General features: G+C 42.3%; 1 protein-coding gene and 1 long non-coding RNA gene across 2 annotated transcripts; one reads left to right on the forward strand and one right to left on the reverse strand.

The window, feature by feature from the left end:
* The first annotated feature begins 15 nt into the window (after positions 1-15).
* On the forward strand, positions 16-18588 carry znf106a (zinc finger protein 106a). Its single transcript, XM_008398863.3, has 22 exons — positions 16-112; positions 3430-3512; positions 3787-3848; positions 6374-6568; positions 7413-9188; positions 9272-9680; positions 9782-9851; positions 9936-10090; positions 10245-10305; positions 11201-11497; positions 11574-12204; positions 13049-13089; positions 13861-14006; positions 14077-14211; positions 14289-14405; positions 15274-15465; positions 15579-15641; positions 15729-15848; positions 15947-16018; positions 16781-16852; positions 16998-17144; positions 18089-18588. The coding sequence occupies exons 2-22, from the start codon at positions 3459-3461 to the stop codon at positions 18143-18145; spliced, it is 4872 nt and encodes a 1623-aa protein (XP_008397085.2). The 5' UTR covers positions 16-112; positions 3430-3458; the 3' UTR covers positions 18146-18588.
* Positions 5181-6375, reverse strand: LOC145549958 (uncharacterized). The gene is made up of 2 exons (XR_014085757.1): positions 6160-6375; positions 5181-6089 (listed from the first exon to the last, which is right to left on the reverse strand). It is a non-coding gene; the product is annotated as an uncharacterized LOC145549958 (long non-coding RNA).
* Positions 18589-18798: the final 210 nt, after the last annotated feature.

The raw sequence follows: 18798 nt of genomic DNA on the forward strand, positions 1-18798 counted from the left end.
ACTGTGCTCTTGAACGCATCACGAGATGTGGTTCACTACGAGAGCGGATTCGAAGGAGGATGTTGTTAGCTTCTGCAGTAAACTCTATTGCACAGATTTGGAGCTTATAAAGGTAAACGACAGCAATATTTCATTACTTACTGCGGACATAAAAAGTTTATGTAGCTACATTCTTATCACGACAATATAATAAGGTATCTAGGTGGAGCAGTTGTGAAACTGGTGGGGCTGGTAAAACAAGCTGTTTCCAGCTTGCTAGCTTGAGCTTTAGCTCAGAAAGGAACTTTTTAAACTTACTGCTCTGCTGAGTATGATTCCCTTTACATGTTGCAGGCATATACACAATTTATAATTAGCTACACCTGGAGCAGTGGAGTGTATTTTAGAAATTTCCCGGGTCCTTTTCACATTCTTAGAAGCTAAGCTAAATAGCTTTGCTAGCTAGTTCATACACTGCGACCCTCTACCCAAATCAGTCAATTTCTTTTGGAAACAAAGGTAATAACAGTCAGATAAATGGTTTACTCAAGCACTGATTACATTTCCTAAATGAATACATTAAATGTTGTAAGGCTAATGTAATATAACTGTGTTGGTTGCTGCAACTAACTGTTAGTTAGCTATCTCCTCTCTTTGTTGTTAGCTGCTTGTTTTTGTGCTGTAGTGATATTTAAGACATGCTAATTAAATTGTATTACGCAGTTTATGTTTTAACTTTTTAGAGTCTTGCTTTTTAGAGTATTGCTAAATGCAAAAAAAGTAGAGACATTTTAATTCAATGATATGTTATTCTTCTGGAAGCCAGACTAAATGATTTCACAATATTTGTTTTTATTTAAAACAGCACGTGCAACATTTATCCTAATATAAAAAATCCCCCATATTACAATTTTAACAGATACGTTTTTTGTTTTGTGTTTTTACATTTGTTTTATTTTGTTACTTAGGCTTTTTGCAAACGTAAAAAATAAGTCCCCACCAATTTAGAAAGTTTTCAAGAGTTGTGCTAAATGTTATGTTTCTTTGCGGTTCTGGCCTTTTTTGATTTAAACTCAAGAGTGTAACAAGCTGATATTAGCTGATAAATTAGTCAGTCACAGCAGCTATTCTTTGCTTTATGGCTTTGTCACTGTGTTTTATGAAGCCTGGGAACTTTGACACGTTCTCTGAAAATCTCATTAAAATGACTTTAAAACGTATAGTTACTATGATGGGTCGCTGTTGCAGTTTTGAAACGGTTACTTTTGGTAAACCAAGAGAATAACAAGTGTATGGCTACTACTTATGTTTTATTTATAAAAAATTTTTTTGAAGATTTTTAGTTTCCATTATGCTTTGCTTTGATTATAAATGCATTATTTATTTTATTTAGGTACCTAATTATGAGTTTCAATTATTATAATTTGTTTTTAATTGAAAGGTGAGATGTGACAAAGTTACATCTAGTTATATCTTCTCAGGCGGACAGATTTCAAAACTATCGCAGTTGAACTCACTAAAGTTTAGGCTTGTGGTTTGAAAGCTGATGTTTGGTGTCACCTTTAACTCCAGGCTGGTTTTAAATCCTCGCCCCATTTGGAAGTGGCAGACGAGTCCAGACGTGACTCTCTTTGCCATCTGGCAACAAAGTTGTTCTATCAGCACCCTGGAATGAAACCGGGGCTCGGGCTGAACTCTGCTTCTATTTGGATTGTGGCACTGATGATGATGATGATGCATTAAATAGATTGGTGTTGTCTTACCCGACCCATTTGAAGAATCTGAGGTCTCAGCTTGCAGGAAAACATCAGATGCTGTGGAGCAACTCTGTAAAAGCGCACAGTTCGCAGCTAATATGGTCACTTTGCTTTATATTATATGATATGTTATTAATTAGCAGTGATTGATTTATTGGTCCAGATTTCCTTAATTTTAAGAGATCAGCAATCCACTGATATGTAAAACTAATCTTATCTGCTTCGACAAAGGTCTAAAAATCAGCCTCAGTCCTGTCAGAGAAAAGTTTGAAAATGTGACAAAAGGCTAAAAGAACAAATTTCTGTTTTTTTTTTTTGGTTTGTTTTAATTAATCTCGTAGTTTGGCTCTAGTTTGGCTCATAGTTTGGCTTTAGCTGCACACTTCATGTGCAGCTAAAGCAAGTTCGTATTGTTTCAGAAGTTTGTATTGTTTCAGGGGGATTGTTCAGTGTAATAAAATAAAATCGGAACACTGGAAGTGTTTTGTCACCTTTTTAATAGAGATGTGAGACTTTCAGCGTCTAGCGATTAGATTCTGATTTTCAGGGGAACGATTCGATTCTGAAACGATTTTTGATTCAAAAACGATCTAGAGATTATGGGTGCGTTCACTGCAGCCTGAAGTGAGCCAATTCCAATTTTTTGGCAATTCCGATTTTTTTGCCGGGGCGGTTCACACTGCCAGTAAATGCGACCTGTATGCGTTCTGGAGTGTAAACGGGCAAACGACCTGAAAGTGTCCCGCATGCGCACTAGAGGGCGCAATAGCGTCAGCGTTCTCAGTGTTCTGCCAACCGCCATAAAAAGAAGAAGAGCTCAGTGTTTGAGGAAGTAAACATGGAGGCTAACGGTGGAGCTTAGCTTACATATTTGAAGTTGTTGTCCAGCCGGAGCAGCATATTAACAACTTAATCCTCATATAGTCCGTCATGGTTGTTGTTTTTCTTACCACTTGCGTGTATCAGGACGTAGAATAGTGAGATTTGTTGAGAATCAGTGACGTTCAGTTCGGATGAATGCGACCTGAACGTTAGGTCGCATTTTAATCGGATACGTATCGGATATGGGTCACATTCAAAAAATAATTTTACCTGTGCTGTTCACACTGCCATGAAAAGAGTAGATACAGGTTGCATTACTTAAAAAAACATTGGAATTGGATCACTTCAGGCTGCAGTGTGAACGCACCCTATGTTTCAGTTACGAGAGGAAAAGACTGTTAACAAAACATTTATTTAAAATCAATTTTTATTTGGATAAAAACAAAGTTTGTGCGTAAAATTCTGTAACTTAAACCACCAGTACTGGGTTGGCTTGGCTGCCTGTTTTTTTTTTTTTTTATTAAAATGACATTATTAAATAGTGAGTGTTTTAATATCTTAAATAATAAAAAAAGAATTATTCAAAATATAATTTTGCAGAAAAAAACAAAAAGCAGACAAAAGTTTTTTTTTTTTTTAGCATTTTAAACTGAATTCCTAGGACAAGAAATTGCGATTCTTTAAATTTTATTTCTTCGCCTCTACCTTATAACACTAAGCGGTGTCAGTCACAAAAAAAAACAAACAAAAAAAAATCATCTTCCAGTTAAACTCTCCTTTTTAAAGATCTGCGATCGGCCAGAAAACTGCAATCAGTTCACCTCTTTTATTTAAGCTTCTTGAATTTGACTCAGTTTCTCCCTTTGGACAGTGATGAGCTGAAATCCACCTGCGTTCAAGATGACGAGACACAGACAGTGCATCCTGTGTGAAACCGTCTGCGCTTCCAAGCAGGTAATTAACCCCGATGTGTGATTTACTCCATGACCGTGTCAGTGCTACGACCCTCACATGACCTTTTATTTATGAGTGTCTTCTTGTGTACAGATTATGGAAAGCTTATCTTTTGTAAAAAAAAAAATAAAAAATTTTATGCACCTGCACTCTTTTTTTTGTATTCACTCAATACATAAAAGTCAAGTTAACACCTTCACTTAAAAAAATTGTAAGTGATTTAAAAACAACTTGAGATTTCTAAGTGAATGTCGTTTCATTGTTTCATGTGCAGGAGATGGATGAACACATGAGGAGCATGCTGCACCACCGGGAGCTGGAGAAGCTTAAAGGCCGGTGAGCTCACTTCCTGTCGAAACTGTGATAACGTTTCAGGTTTAAGTTCAGTCTTAAGGAGTTTTCTTGAAATCTGTTTGCACGTGTGCTGATGAGCACATGTCGGTAGCCCCTGGCAGCTGTTTGAGCCGCGGCGTGTATATTTAGACACAATCTGTCCGGAACAACAGGCGTGAAGGCCAGAAGTCAAGGGCCATCTCGTGACTCCCGCTTAGATGACCGAAAGAATGTGGCCTGGTGCTGAGGCTTAGTGTTGATGTTAAGCATTCAAAGGGTGTTCAGGTGGAGCTTTTAGGCTGCTGAGGGCCCCGTCCCCAAAACTCACACTTCCACGCTTGTGGTCCTTCAAATGTGAGTTCCCGCTGCAGGTTTTTGAGTGTGTGCACAACTCATGGCTGAATGTGACATTTTGAAATAAAAGGCGGAATTATGGCACCGAGCAAGCTGTGTGTGTTACTGGAGAATCGTTTTTCAAACATAAAGTACTAAAGTAATTCTTGTTTCTGCTGTACGTGTGTGAATGTGACTGAACTTGCTCTGTATTCAACAAGTCATAACAAAGCAGCCAAATATATCCTACAATGACTTTGAAAAGCAGACACACTTTTGTATTTTTAAAATTGATTGCTTCTTGTTGTACTTTCATTTGCGGTACAAATGCCAAAAGAGCGACCAAGTGCCGCCATTTTGTATGTCGCAGTTACGTCCATGACGTAACCCGTACTGTACCAAATCTCCAATTTTGCGTTTGCAACTTGCTTACTTGAACCCCGATGTGTACTTGCACTGAGTACACACTTCTTGGAGGGGTGTAAGGAGTAGTGTGAGTAGTGTGAGCAGGGCCATTGTCACGCTTTAGACATTTTGCTCTGTGAGTTGAACAAGTGGTGAGGCGTTTATGCTTTATGTGTTCGTCGGTGACCTATTCTCTCGAAATGTTCCTTAAAGTGGGTCCATATAAATGCCACCTTGCAAATCGTCCAGTTTGAGTGAAAGATGACGTGCGCGGTCAGCGCCGAGTCAAGCCAGGTTTATAGATACGGAGCCCAAAACAGGCCGTGGGGAAAATGTTTCTTTTGCGTTTCCTCGCTTACTGCAATATTTGCTGGTCTATATTACATACAGTCTCAAATGTCAATTTAAATTTCAAATATATACACATTTAAAGAGCCTCAGTGAGGCTGTTTAAATGGAGAGGTTTATTAACTCTTTGGTGCAAAAAAACTGATTGAAAATTGATTTATTAATTCATGTTTATGTCTGTTTGTGTAAGGTTGAGATGGAAACGACCCTTTAAACCATTCAGACCAGCAACACAAAAGAGACACAATCAAAACTGTCAGATGTTTTATTACCCCATAGCTTACAGTATGCAGTTATGGCACATGAACTGATCAGTACATTATTGCCCCTGTGGGGGCTCCGTATGTTAGGGCCATTGTAGATGGAGACAAAAATTTACCATTTCTGAGTTTTTTTCTTGCAAATATCAACTTTCCAAAGTCAGAAATATCCAAGTTTTTCTTTTTAAAGAAAATTTCCAAAATGAATCTCAAAATCAAAAAAGTTTTTTTTGTGAAAATTTACTTTCTTTTTTTTCCCCATCTACAATGACATTAATACGCCGTCACAGAATAAAGATATACATTAATAGTTACTGTTAAAATGTGTCGATGTGTTTTGATGACCTGACACACCTACAGTCAAGTTGCTGAAATGGGGCAGCCGTGAGCCAAAGCAGAAATACTGTGTCAGAAACGCGTAACTCGATCTCAGTGCTGCGTGCCAGCTGCACGAGACGCCTCAAAGTGGAAGCACCCCATGACACAGATTTGCAGGAGAAATTGAGAATGAGCCAAGAAAGCAACTGGTCCCTCAGCATTACAGGATGTCATCCCTGGGAGAGGTTTAAAACGGAGGCTGTGAGCAGCTGCACTGGGCTTCGGTTTCACAGGCTCCGTATGGCGATTGGTGGTCGGGATCTCCAGACCTAACACATGCCGTCATCCGGGAGGGGCTCTGGGCTCTGGCATTCGGAGCGCGGAGAGAGGTCAAATAGAGACGGTGCCTACCTTGAAGCACCAGAGCGCAGCGGACACCATCATGAAGGCGCACTGAGCTGAGGGCGCCGGCCTCTCTTCCACCCACGCGTCCCAGCGCTGTGCCGCGCGGCCGGACCCGAACATCTTAGACTACCGCGCTGCCTCGGTCCGGCCCGGCTGCTCCGCCACCTACGGCCTGCTGAGAACAGGGGAAACGCTAAGATCAGGATGATTAAGACTCTACCTATAGAAAATTCTAAGTTAGCTACCTCCTGATCTGCGAGAGACGAATCGGATAATTTATACAAAGGATTGTCGAGTAATCTCCTTTCCTGAGTTTATTAAGGCTTCAAAGTTGGAGAAAGTAGAGCCAGGGTGTGCAGCTGCCGGCTTTTCAGGTGGAAAAAGCAATCTGTAACCAGACCGGATCAGAGCCATGCCCGCGGGAACGATTGAAGCCCCTCTGTCGCCTTCCCTCCCCAGGGACTGCGGACACGAGTGCAGAGTGTGTAAGGTGAAGGTGGTGAGCCTGACCGATTACGCCGGCCACATCTCCAGCGCCACGCACAAACAAAACGTGGAGGCGGCGGACAAACAGCGGGCCGGAAACGACCACGACGAGGAATACTTCGACCAGACTCTGGTGGACCTGATCGAAAAGAGAAAAGAGCAGATCAGGTGAGCCGACTGTCCGACCTACGGTAAAATTAGACTCACTGCTTAAAATAAATGTTAGCTAATATGTTACACATGTGTTAGCAAAACAGCATTAATTAAGGTAAAAACCACTTTAAACTGATTAGTTTTTTTTTAAAACACCCCAGACGCAGTGACTTATAAACACAAACTCTGTTTTTCAAAGTTTGTAAGATGTAACTAAGATGTAAACAGACGTGAGTCAACAAGCTGTAGATTATCAACATATGCCATGTATAGTCATATTCTGCTGCGCGGCGCCTCCAGGCCTGTTTTAGCCACAGCTTCACACTGAGCCGTGGCCGGAGTCAGATGTCAGGCCTGCAGGCTAAAAAAGAAAAGGCACGACCGCAAATACAGAGTTCAAACAGATCCGGGCTCCAACCTAATGCCTTCTGGACATATTAATACACACCACATTTTCAGTCTTTTGATGGTCTGGAATATAAAAAAAAATTAACTTTGATGGTAAAAAGCTTCCCCCAGCCTAAAGTTTAGATAAAAGTCGCTCTGCTCTAGTGCTATTTTTACACGTTATCTTGATCTCTGTCTTGCTTGAAGAATTTGAGAAATGTCCAACTGGAGCTATTAGGATAATGTAAAAATGTAGCTGATATGACCAATAATAATTAGAATAAAAATAACAAATTCAACATCTCTATGCCGTGGAAAAGTATTGATATCATTGAACTGTTTGTGTAGCGAATTTACCGAGCAAAAAAAAAAAAATCTATATATTGATTTTTGTGTTTCCAATGGTCACCATTCACAGTTCAATTCAAGAATTTGTTCGTTTCTAAGTTTTTTTTTTGTTTGTTTTTTTTAGAAAAGAGAAGGAGGCCGCAGCTGCTAGGCTGGCGAAAGAAGAAGAAGAACGGAAGAGAAAGGAAGAGTTTCAGCAGAGGCTAAACCAACTTAAGGAACGTTACCGCATGGAGCGCATGTGGCAGGCTCCTCCGCAGGGCTTTGGTGGACCCGGTCACCACAGGTCTTGGCACAGGAGCGGCTATTACGATGGCAGCAGAGAGCAGGAGGGATACTGGCATCAAAACCAACAGGGGAGGAGCGCCACGTGGCACGCTCAGGAACCCCCCCGTTTACAGAAATGGGCAACTGTAGAGTTTTCCAACAACAGGGTGCATAGCAACAGGACGTGGGGCAACGGTGGTCAGCAAGGTCGACTGCCTTGGCTCAGCAATGGAGGCAGCAGTAATGGACTCTACGGTCACAACAACATTGCCAGGTACGCCCCAAATGCTAGGCCCCACAGTTTCATGGGGTGTAATCCTGTATATACCAACGCAACAAATCATTTAGGCCAGAGTTTTACGCGCTTTGAAGGCAAAGGAAATGTCAGAAATGCTCAACAAGATGCCAGGCTCCAAAATGGAGAGGCATCACTGGCCGACTCAGACTACCACGGTAAAAACTCTAAAACACTCGGCAGTAACCCAAAGCTGGACAAAAGCTGCCGCTGGTCACCGTACCCCGTTGCGTCCGGATCGCACGTAGAGCCCCACCAAATCACGTCAGAGAAACACCAAGTGGCTTTGAAGCCTCAGAAACAGCCCCAATGTGAGCGCGCACCAGTGGACTCAAGTCTGCAAAACGTAGAAGAGGACGGGAGGCATCCGATAAAACCCAAAATCCAAACCCACCATGTCGGTGACGGAAGCTGTGGTGGCTCTAAAGGTTCTCAGAGAGACGGCGACCAAAACGGTGGGTCTGGTTTTTCTAGCGAGAAGGCAAATAAACCATCACTGCAAGTAGATCAGAAGAGTTCCTCAGTTTCTGGGGCTAAAGGTGACGCTCAACTCAGCAAGGCCTCCAGCCAGTCAAAACCAGGCGGGAAGCAAAGTGGGACCAAGGTGCCTTTTGGGTACCTCACGTCGAGGCAGGAGCAGTGCCTTCCGGAATCGTTTCGCTCAGTCAGGCAGATTGGTTTTGAAAGAAAAGGCTCTTTGGAGAGGACACACCACCTTGGGGAGCAACACAATCAGGGGGAACCTTTAAAAGAGAGAAGTGCGAGTGAAAGTTCTGGTAACGCGACATCGCCCGTTGGGTTAAGGCAAGAAAAAGCTCCGTCGGCTTCTGCAGAAGATGGCACGTTTGTCCAGTCCCTTCATGTGAGCACCTCTACCACAGAGGGAATAGAGTCTGCTTGTACAGCCAAAAGGGACGAGGAGAACAGGAACGGAGCGGAGACGCAAAGCCCCACGGCGGTCCAGACCGAGGCCATGCAGGTTTCCGAGGCCGGGCAGAGCTTGGAGAGCGACGCCGGCAGAACCGGTGAGGCGCACGCCGGCTCAGGGTCGGACGCAACCACTTTGTCCAAACTCGACCTCCCCCCCGTCCTGAAGCGGGACCTCACCAAGCACATGAGCTCCAAGAGCAAAGCAGCCGGTCACGAGCCAAACCTGAACATCGCCAGGCGCGTGCGAAACCTCAGCGAGTCGAAGCGAAGCGACACGGAAAAGGATTCTGGCCTCAAGCCGACCGTGAGACAGCTCATCAACTCGGCGAGCGCACGCCGCTCCGTGAACTGGGAGCAGGTCTATCAGGAGGTCCGAAAGAAGCAGGACAAGGGGAAAGGCATGCCAAGGTGAACGCCGCTTCTCAGAATTTAAGTTTTCGGTTATTTAAAAAAAAAAAGTAAATTAACATGTTTAGTTTGTGCTTCAATAGGTTTGGGATTGAGATGGTGCCAAATGAGCAGGAGTCCCAAAGCCAGGAGGAGGACGGTCTGCCCCTCATTGAGGGCTTCCAGTGGGAGTCGTTGATGGAAATCACCTCCGAGAGCAAATCTCGCAAACGCTCCTTGTCAGAAAGCAGCCTCGCACATGCGGCGCCTCATTCGTCAGTGTTCGGACCCTTGAAATCAGAGGAGGCGGTGGAGGAGGATGAGTCGGGCTCCACACTTCCTTCCGCTTCAGAAAAGCAGGAGCGTCAGCCGGAAGAGGAAGCGAAGAACCAGAAGGACAATCTGCACTGCGTAACGGCGAAGGTTCTCCAGCAATTTTATTTGACGCTGGGGGACAGCAGCTCCGGAGCAGAGCAGTGCGACAGGACGGGGAAGCGGCGGCGTGCGGCAGGGGTGGGTTTGTGTAGCAGCCTCTGTCTTCCTTAATGTTGCATTTTCCCACCTCCAGACACAACACGTCTCACCATTTCTCCCCCCACCCCCGTCTCGTTCAGGACTCCACCGGCACAGGGTTGTCTTGTTTGGACCACGACAGTAAGAGAAGAAAAGTCAAATCAAAAAGAGGTTTGTCTTCATCTTCCATCATCAAACTCTTCCACACACACCACAGTGTGACCAACACCGAGGTGCTGTCTGTGTTTGGTGCAGAGCGCCTGCAGATCGACCAGCTGCTTGCAGTGTCTCTGCGGGAGGAGGAGCTGAGTCAGTCCTTGCAGAATGTGGACACCAACCTGATCCAGGCCCGCGCGGCGCTGGAGGCGGCCTTCCTGGAGGTGCAGCGACTCATGGTGGTCAAACAGCAGGTAATGAAAGTAACATTCAGTTCTTCTGTTTGGCTCATGGTGGGTTTTTTTATATTTGTTATAGTTCAACGTTTTAAGTTGTTTAGTATATTAGTAATGCGTAGTTGTGAGTTTGTACATCCCTAACTTGGCTGTGTGTCGTCTTCCCCTTCAGATTACTGTGGAGATGAGCTCACTGAGAAACAAACGGATAGACTTGCTTAAAGGCATGCAAGGTAAAAAATAAAAAAATACAATTAATAATAACGTTATTATAATTACACTATTGAAAATTTGAATTATTTGTTTATAGTATTTTGAAAGTGACCTGAACAGGCATCACAGGCTGTGGCAAAAGTATTTGTATCACTTTAACTTTTTTCTGTTTTGCTGTGTTACATTGTTTATGAAGTCCAGTACAGAAGTGATTTAATTAGTAAATTAATAATTACGTTAAAAAAAGTATGCCTCTGTGTAAAGGCCCTCAGAAGTTTAAGAGTACATCAGTGAACAAACAGAATGAATTAGTCTAACGAACACAGCAGACAGTTTACAGGTGAGGCTGTTTTAAAGCTTCAGTAGATAACTTTCATGAAAAATATATATTTTTTCTTTTTTACATATTTGTTAAAACTGTCGCAATATCCTGACAGTGTCATACGAGACAAGTAATCTGAAAAAAATTGAGTTAATCTCTGTGGTCCTACTGCCGTCAGCATAAATACTCAGATCAATCAGAAACAACCAATTAGAACCAAGAGGATGGTCTTAGTGCTGTCAATCATGCTTATGTACATGCGCCGCTCACAACTTCCCTTTTTCTCTCTGCTATGCTACAGCTGCTAGCTGTAGTCAGCAACTCAAACATCTTCACTGCATGTGACTTAAGATGGTAGCCGACTGCTAACATGTTTTTGCTAGCTAGCTTTTTTGCGTCTGTCATGAGTGAGTAGAAATTTATTGCCAGTGGGCTGGACGACGTTTGAACATTTTTGTGGAGATATAGGCCTTACATTTCTGTTTTAATAATCTTAAAAAGCCTTAAATTTGAGTTGGTGAAACCTGGGATGCTTCCTCAAAGCACAGCATGTGTGGGAAACGATGGATTGACTTTCTATTGTGTCTTTTTAGGTACTATTGAGGAGGCGCCTGAGGCCAACCCGAAAAAAAAACACTTGGATTCTTTTGGAGCGGAGCCGCTTGAGTCGTCCTCCTGTGCCAAATGTCCCCCGGCTCCAGCCATGGCCGTTTCCAGTCCGCATCGGGCCGCAGAGTGCACCTCCCCTCCTTCCTCCGGCCTTCCTTTGTCCGTCGTCATCAAAGAGGAGCCCCAGTCTCCGGTCTGCGTCAGCTCCGATCTGGACCCTGATCACAGCGCAATCACCAACTGCGCTCACAGCACCACCCCGGACAACACAAACCCGTTGGGTAAGACCGATTAGCGATCAGAGGCTAGATGATTATTTTAATGAAATCTAATCAGTTTACATGTGGATCTCTGCAGGTGCCGCCTGCAGCTCGCGGTTTTCTCCTGACAGAAACCTTGAACCTCCAGACGGCAAAGGGAAGTTACCAGCACAGATTGAAAAGTCCGAAAGGCCTTCGGATGCTCCGTGGAAAACCTCGGCGAAGCTCCCTGACGGCGCCGACGTCCAGTCAGCACAGCCCGCGGCAACGTTTAACCTGCCGGCCTCTCCGTCCGAGCTGAGGAACGGAAAGCGCGTGAGGAAGCTGAAGAAGAGGAAGGTGCTGAACAAGGCTCAGGGAGCGGAGAAGCTCCAGAGCAGCGACACGGAGATGGACGAAGAGGCGTCCCGGCCGCGGTGGCTGCAGCAGCGCAGGAGGCCGAGCGGCGGCTCCCAGGTCAGCACCTCCAGCCTGCCGACAGACGAGGGGAGCAGGAAAACGCTTGGTGTGCCGTGTTTGGCCGTGAAAACCGAAAAGGCGGAGTGGAATTCTCCTGCAGAGAACTTTGAGGCCGCCGCAGCGGATCAGCAGCCTCAGAAGGACGCGTTCATCCAAGCTCCGCCCCCTCCACCTCTGCTCCCAGACCAATGTCAATCTGAGCCACGCAGCCTGGCGTGCAACGAGGTTTCCTCCACCAGTGACATGGACCTGTGCAAATCCTCTGAGAGGTGGGTCATTCTGGAAAACATCCATTTATTTACATTTTTCCAGAGTTTTATCTCAAAGGCTGAACATCTACGACTCACAAAGCAGCAGAAGAGTCAGAACAGTTCGCCGAGTCAGATTTGGTCTTGTTGGTCATCAATCAATCAATCAATCAATCAATCAACTTTATTCATACCATTAGGTATATCTGGCTACACTGAAGTGAGTCAGTTTTTTTGCCATGCAAAAACACACAAATATAAAATTATGATTAAAAACGTGCCATTACACAAACATAAAAACAATAAAATAAAATAAAAAACACAATAGTAAATTTTGTGTTGTAATTAGGTCAAGGTTAAGAAAAAAAAAAAAACAATATTAAAGCCTATGCTATATCGAATTTTGGAAATTTATGTCAACGGGAACAAAGCTGGTTTTATTCCACTCAGTTTCACATTTTAATTTGAGCTGTAAAGATGTAATGTAAATAAAAACATGAAATGTTTTCAAGCAGACAGCAAGCATCCTGGCTCTTAATAGTTTTTCATAGAGATGAATTTCCCATCATCACCAAGCTATAATCAGCTCAGAATCAATGTTGCCACAAAAATATTTATTGTAGGAACGAACAGTCGTAATTATGCAAGTTATACTTTCTTCTTTTGTACATATATTAACTTTAGTTTTTTTTTATTAGAAAAGTACAAAAAAAAGTTTAGTAAAATAAATACTTGTAGAAATGACAAGAAATGCTTGAAATTGTAAAAATGACGTTTTAAAAAGTGTATGGAATCATAAGCTGCGGACCAGGTGATTGTTTCCTCTCAGCAGTGAGTCTGATATGAGAAGCTTTTGTCTCCACAGTGTTCTGCCTTTTCCCATCACGTTGCCCAGGACCTCATCAGGTACGTTATCACACATTTTCAGCATTTTGAGACGTTTATTTATCGGAAATGAATTCAGCTAATGTAATTTCATCCGAGCTATAAAGTTATATGTTGCTTCATTTTCATCTACTGTTTGAGAAACCGAGTTAGGTTACAGCTTGTCCAGCTGTTTACTGGATTGTTTTGCTCAATTATTACCTTAAATAAGTCACATTTTCTTTGCACTTTAGCATTTGTATGATTTATGGTTAGTTATTTTTATTAAAATGCTCAAATCTCAACAATTATTAGATTTATTTGAACATAATAAAAAAAAATCTTATTACACCCTGTTGACATTTCTTTTGTTCTCCCCATGAAGGGAAGTTGGTGTTGTGTAACCTATTGTCTTTAGTCTATGAGCATGTCATAGTGCAGAAGGCCTATCGATCCAAAATATTGATAATGCCAATATTGGATCCAGTACTAAAGTAGCAAGAGATGGTGGTGCTGTATCGAGTTGACACCAGCATATGCAGTATCGCATACCTCTACATCATGGAAAATAAAAACTAAATAATTAATAAATTAAAATTATTTTATTTAATTTTAAATAAAATTTTTAAAAATTACCCCCAGTGATACAAACTTATAAACAACCATTAAAAAAGTCGACGTCTCAATTTTTTTAACTTAAGTTTGTCATGAAGCAACCAAAATTGCAAAGGTATGAAAAGGCAAAGTGGTGAAATAAGATCCTCCCTCTTCCTGTATCATGTATGCATTTCTGCATCGTATCTGTATTTTTAGACGCGTTCTCTGACCATGGGAAGGACGAGGTCCCGACTGAAGGAACGTTCTGCGGCCACAAGGAGGCGGTGAACGCCCTCCAGATCCACAACGGGCTGCTGTACACGTGCTCTGGAGACCGGACCGTCCAGGCCTTCGACCTGGTGGTGGGTGACCGTTCACCGATTCGCTTCCCATCATCTCTTTCTGGAGTTAAATGCAGTTTTGTTGTTGCAGAGCCATAAATGCGTCGGTGTGTTTGAGGGTCACAGCTCCAAAGTGACCTGCCTGCTGGTGTCCGCGGCTCCATCCCTGCACCATCGCCTCTACTCCGGCTCCAGTGACCAGACCATCCGCTGCTACAGCCTCAAGGTTGAAATCTGTTCTCATCTGACTTTCTTGTTTGGAGCCGCGGTCAGACGCTGATGTTTCCCTCATGTTTTCTACAGACGCGAGAATTTGAGCAACAGTTCGCTTTGTCCGACCGAGTCTTCTGCCTTCACAGCCGGTGGAAAACTTTATACGCCGGTCTGGCAAACGGTACCGTGGTGACCTTTAACCTTAAGGTGAGGAAGATAAAGTGTCACATGTATCCTTGAATCTCTCTATTGGTTCTGATCTGCTTCCATCTAATGCTAATATTTCAGATTTTTTTTCTAGTGAAAAAAATAAGGAAAATTAAAGTCACGACTTCACAGTTATGTAAAGTTGCAACTAACAATTATTTTAGTAATCAATTACTCTCAATTATTCTGATGATTAATTAAAAAATTGGTACATTCTTCAGAGTTTTCATTTAACCACTTACACTATTTTTGTACAACATTAGAAGTACATAAAAATGTAATTAAACAATTCAATTCCATATTAAATAAGAAAATAAACATTGTAAGAATGTAATAGCAGTAAATCCGGCGAACCGGGTGAAGCTAAAACTTTGTCATTGAGGAGTTTTGGCTAAAACATATTTACAGACAAAGGTGTTTTTATCTTAAATGCAAAACTTAAATATTTTTTTCCATGGTTTTGGTTTAATTATAACCAAATATAAGAGTTTATATAAGAGTTTTCTCTTCGACAAGTGGCCTTTCCTGAGTCTGTATACTCAAGAAATCTACGATTAATCAATTACTTAGTTGACGAGTATTTCAATAATTGATTAATCACAATTTATCCAACTAATTACGATTAATGCAGTTACTCGCAATTAATTTGATTAATCACAATAAACACAATTAATCATTCCAGCCCTACAACTATGCACCACTTTTTCTTCCCCCCTGGTCACACAAAAGACATTCAAGTTTTCCCTCTCAACACTCGATTGCATTTTCATCCCGCCGAAGCTCGTCTGTGTGTGAAACTGATCGAAAACGGCGCGCCTCTCTGCCAGCTCCAGTTGACCGGGTTCATGTCTCGCTGCTCATTGTTTAGACAAACAAGCAGATGGACGTGTTCGAGTGCCACGGGCCGCGCGCCGTGAGCTGTCTGGCCTCGTCGCAGGAGGGGGCCCGGAGGATCCTGCTGGTCGGCTCCTACGACAACACGATCAGCGTGAGAGCGGCCCACGACGGGCTGCTGCTGCGCACGCTGAAGGGCCACACCAAGAGCGTTCTCTGCATGAAGGTGGGGTCGGGTCTGCAACGGGGAGAAACCCCACCACAAAAGAGGTTAAAAAACACAAGTATGCTGCTCGACTAAGCGGTTAACAGCCTCCTCCATCTTGTCTCCCCTTTCAGGTGGTGAATGACCTGGTGATTAGTGGATCCAGCGATCACTCTGTGTATGCTCACAACATCCATGTGAGTTCATGTCATGGCTCTTAAGTCATTTTGACAAGGACCATTAACTAGTTTAAATATTTGATTTTTATTCCCTGTGTAAAAAAGACAGGGGAGCTTGTGCGCTCATTTAAGGGTCACAGCCATGCTGTTACCGTGGTGACCGTTCTTGGGAAAGTGATGGTCACAGCCTGCCTGGACAAAGTGGTCAGAGTTTACGACCTACAGGTGTGTGCGCCCTAAAACATTTGCTCTGATGAACCGAAGGAATTGCCTCTGTTTCAAATTGACATTGAGCTGACAGGAAGCGCTGATTGTCTCCACAGTCTCAGGACCAGCTGCAGGTCTATGGTGGATACAGTGACATGGTGCTGTGCATGGCCGTCCATAAGAACATGGTGAGAAAACAAACATTCCTTATTTGGAACAAAAGTATCTCGTTTTAATCTTGGATGTTCTTGCAAATGTATCCATACCACTTGAAATTCTTCAAATTTTGTCTCATCTTCCAAGACTTCAATGTTTGTTTTAGGGATTTTATGTGACAGAGGAACAGAAATGACTGCATGACTTTTAAATGGAAGGGATTCATGATTTTCAAAACTGTTTTCAAATCAAAATCTAAAAATTGTGGCATGCAGTTGAAACGTTTTGAAAACGATGTGAGGAAATTAAAGTTATTTCGTGAAATATTGAATCCAACCAGATTTTTGACAGGTTGCTATAGAAAGATAGACAGACAGACAGATAGATATCCATCTGTAGATAGACAAGATAGACTTGTTAAAAACACAGGCCTCAATATTAAAAACACATACATTCGTGATAGACACATTAAGTACTAATAAAACCCACATTAGACTATAGTGCATGTAAACTGGGATTAGTAGTGTGACATTCAGCATTTTTCTGTGTTTTGACCATACATATTACTTTTATTGTGTATTATAGAATGAAATTTCAATTCTCTTAAGTGGCCTAATAATTATTAGCTTTGTTCATCATAGACACTTATTTATTTGAGTTGCAGATTATATAGCAGGGATTTAACATGACAGACCAACAGGCGAGCTCGTGTTGGTCTGTCATGTTAAATCCCTTTGAAATGCACTGGAGTCGCTGTTGTTTTATGTACATCTTGATCTCTGTGTTTGTTTCAGATCTACACAGGATGTTACGACGGCAGCACGGAGGCCGTGAAGCTGAACCTGACGCAGAACCACCGTTGCTGGGTAAGATACGGCGACATCTCAGTGACGCTTTTAGAAGATCCTGTAGAAACATATTTCATTTTCCTCTCTGAGCTTATTGATCATCCTGTGAGTAGTTAGAGCTTATAATTGGTTGGCGTGCAGTGAATGACTGCTGTGTTGACAGTGGCACGGCTGCCCACTGGTGTTCGGGATGATGAAGCATCTCCAGCAGCACCTGATCAACAACCACACCAGCGCCAACTTCCAGACATTCAAGTGCCGCTGGAAAAACTGTGAAGAGTTTTTCAGTGTTCGCAGCAGCTCCAAGCAGGTAGAGAAACCGTCAGCAGGTTTCTGACACCTTTAAGTTCTTGCTAGAATTGCATTTAAAACTCAAACTTTTGCCTGACAGATAAGTCTTGCAAAAAAAATAAAAAATTGTATAAAATTGCATATGCGAGATTAACGTATTTAAGGCCAAATTCATTTTTGTGTGAATTTAAGATATTTTAAAGCCTTAATTTTAGATACATTAATGTAAGACTTTTTAAGGATGCACCTCTTCTTTACACTTTCTAACCTTAGATCTCGAAGCAGTTAATTGATTGATTCTTAGATCTAGAATCATCTCAGCAACTAATGCACAGAGTTAAGACTGTAACATCCTTACCTGGTCCATAACTGAGGTTTCATTGTTTCTAGTCTAAAGGTTTTCACAGTTTTCATCCTTACAAGAAAACTGTTGCCTTACTTGTAAGGCTGAAACTAATAGTTATTTTAGTAATTGATTATTCTATCGATTAATTGATTAATCAGATCAATATATTGGTGCATTCTACAGATTTTTTTTGTTTAACCCGTTAAGTTTTTTTTAATAAAAATCAGAAAAAACATTAAAAGATGCAAATAAATAATTAAATTCCTTTTTTAAAAGAAATATATTAATTTGATAGCCTAAAATGAGATACAGTAGCATTTCTCTATTGGATTTGAACCAGGGTAGGTCACTTAAGGAGTTTTGGCTATTTACATCGAAAGGTGATTTATTGTAAATGTCTATATATTTTGGCTTAATTATGGCTCTGAATAATTTTTTTTGAGTCAGTTTACTCCAGTTAGCGATTACTAAATTGACGATCATTTAAAAAATCAATTAATCCCGATTAATCGTTTCAGCTCTGATTTCTTTTTTCGACATTGATTGGCGCCTTGTGATTCAACAAAATTAGCTCTGAGCGACCATCTTAGCATTTGATCACGTTTTTCTCCTGGCAGATGGTGACGCTGCACATGCAGAAACACGCTGAGGAAGAGGCTGCAGCGGAGCCGTAAGGAGCCGGTGGTGGGAGCGTATTTTCACCATTAGCCCCCCTCTTCCTCTCTTCCCCTCTCATCTTAACCCCTCCCTCATTTAACCTCCCATATTGGGCGGGGTATTTGTTCTCGGGACCTTCTACACCTGACCGCGCTCCCTCGGAGTCCGACGAGCGCTTTGACAACTCCAACCTTTGTGTTCGGCGTTGGAATCCCACCCCGGGGTTCTGCCGCGAAAAGGAAGGGCGGGTTGTGTTGTTTTTAAAATACATTTTTAGAAACACTCCTGCCTGTCCTTTTGTTCGACTGTCACTGACCAAAGCGAGAAAAAGAAACACGCAACTCTTTTTCTTAATTATTGATGAAGAAACTCCAGCGATGCCCAGGTATGAGGGATCTGTTACACTTTTTTTTTTCTTTTTTTTTTTTTTTGCAACTTAAACAAAAAAATCTAGAATTATCACTCAGATTCACTGTAATGCGGCATGGTTTGAGATGTTTTTATAAGTGTGCAGTTGTGATGTGTTACATCGAGCGACCTGAAGTTACGTTTTTTTTCTTTTTCTTTATATTAAGTTGCCGTAAGCTCAGGTTTACGACAGGACTGAGTGCGCTGTTACTGTGTAATCCCCTCGGCCATATTTAAGAGTGTGGTAGGAGTTGAACAAGAA

Source organism: Poecilia reticulata, chromosome 22 (genome assembly GCF_904066995.2).
Source record: "Poecilia reticulata chromosome 22, P_reticulata-male-v2, whole genome shotgun sequence".
Lineage (NCBI taxonomy): Eukaryota > Metazoa > Chordata > Actinopteri > Cyprinodontiformes > Poeciliidae > Poecilia > Poecilia reticulata.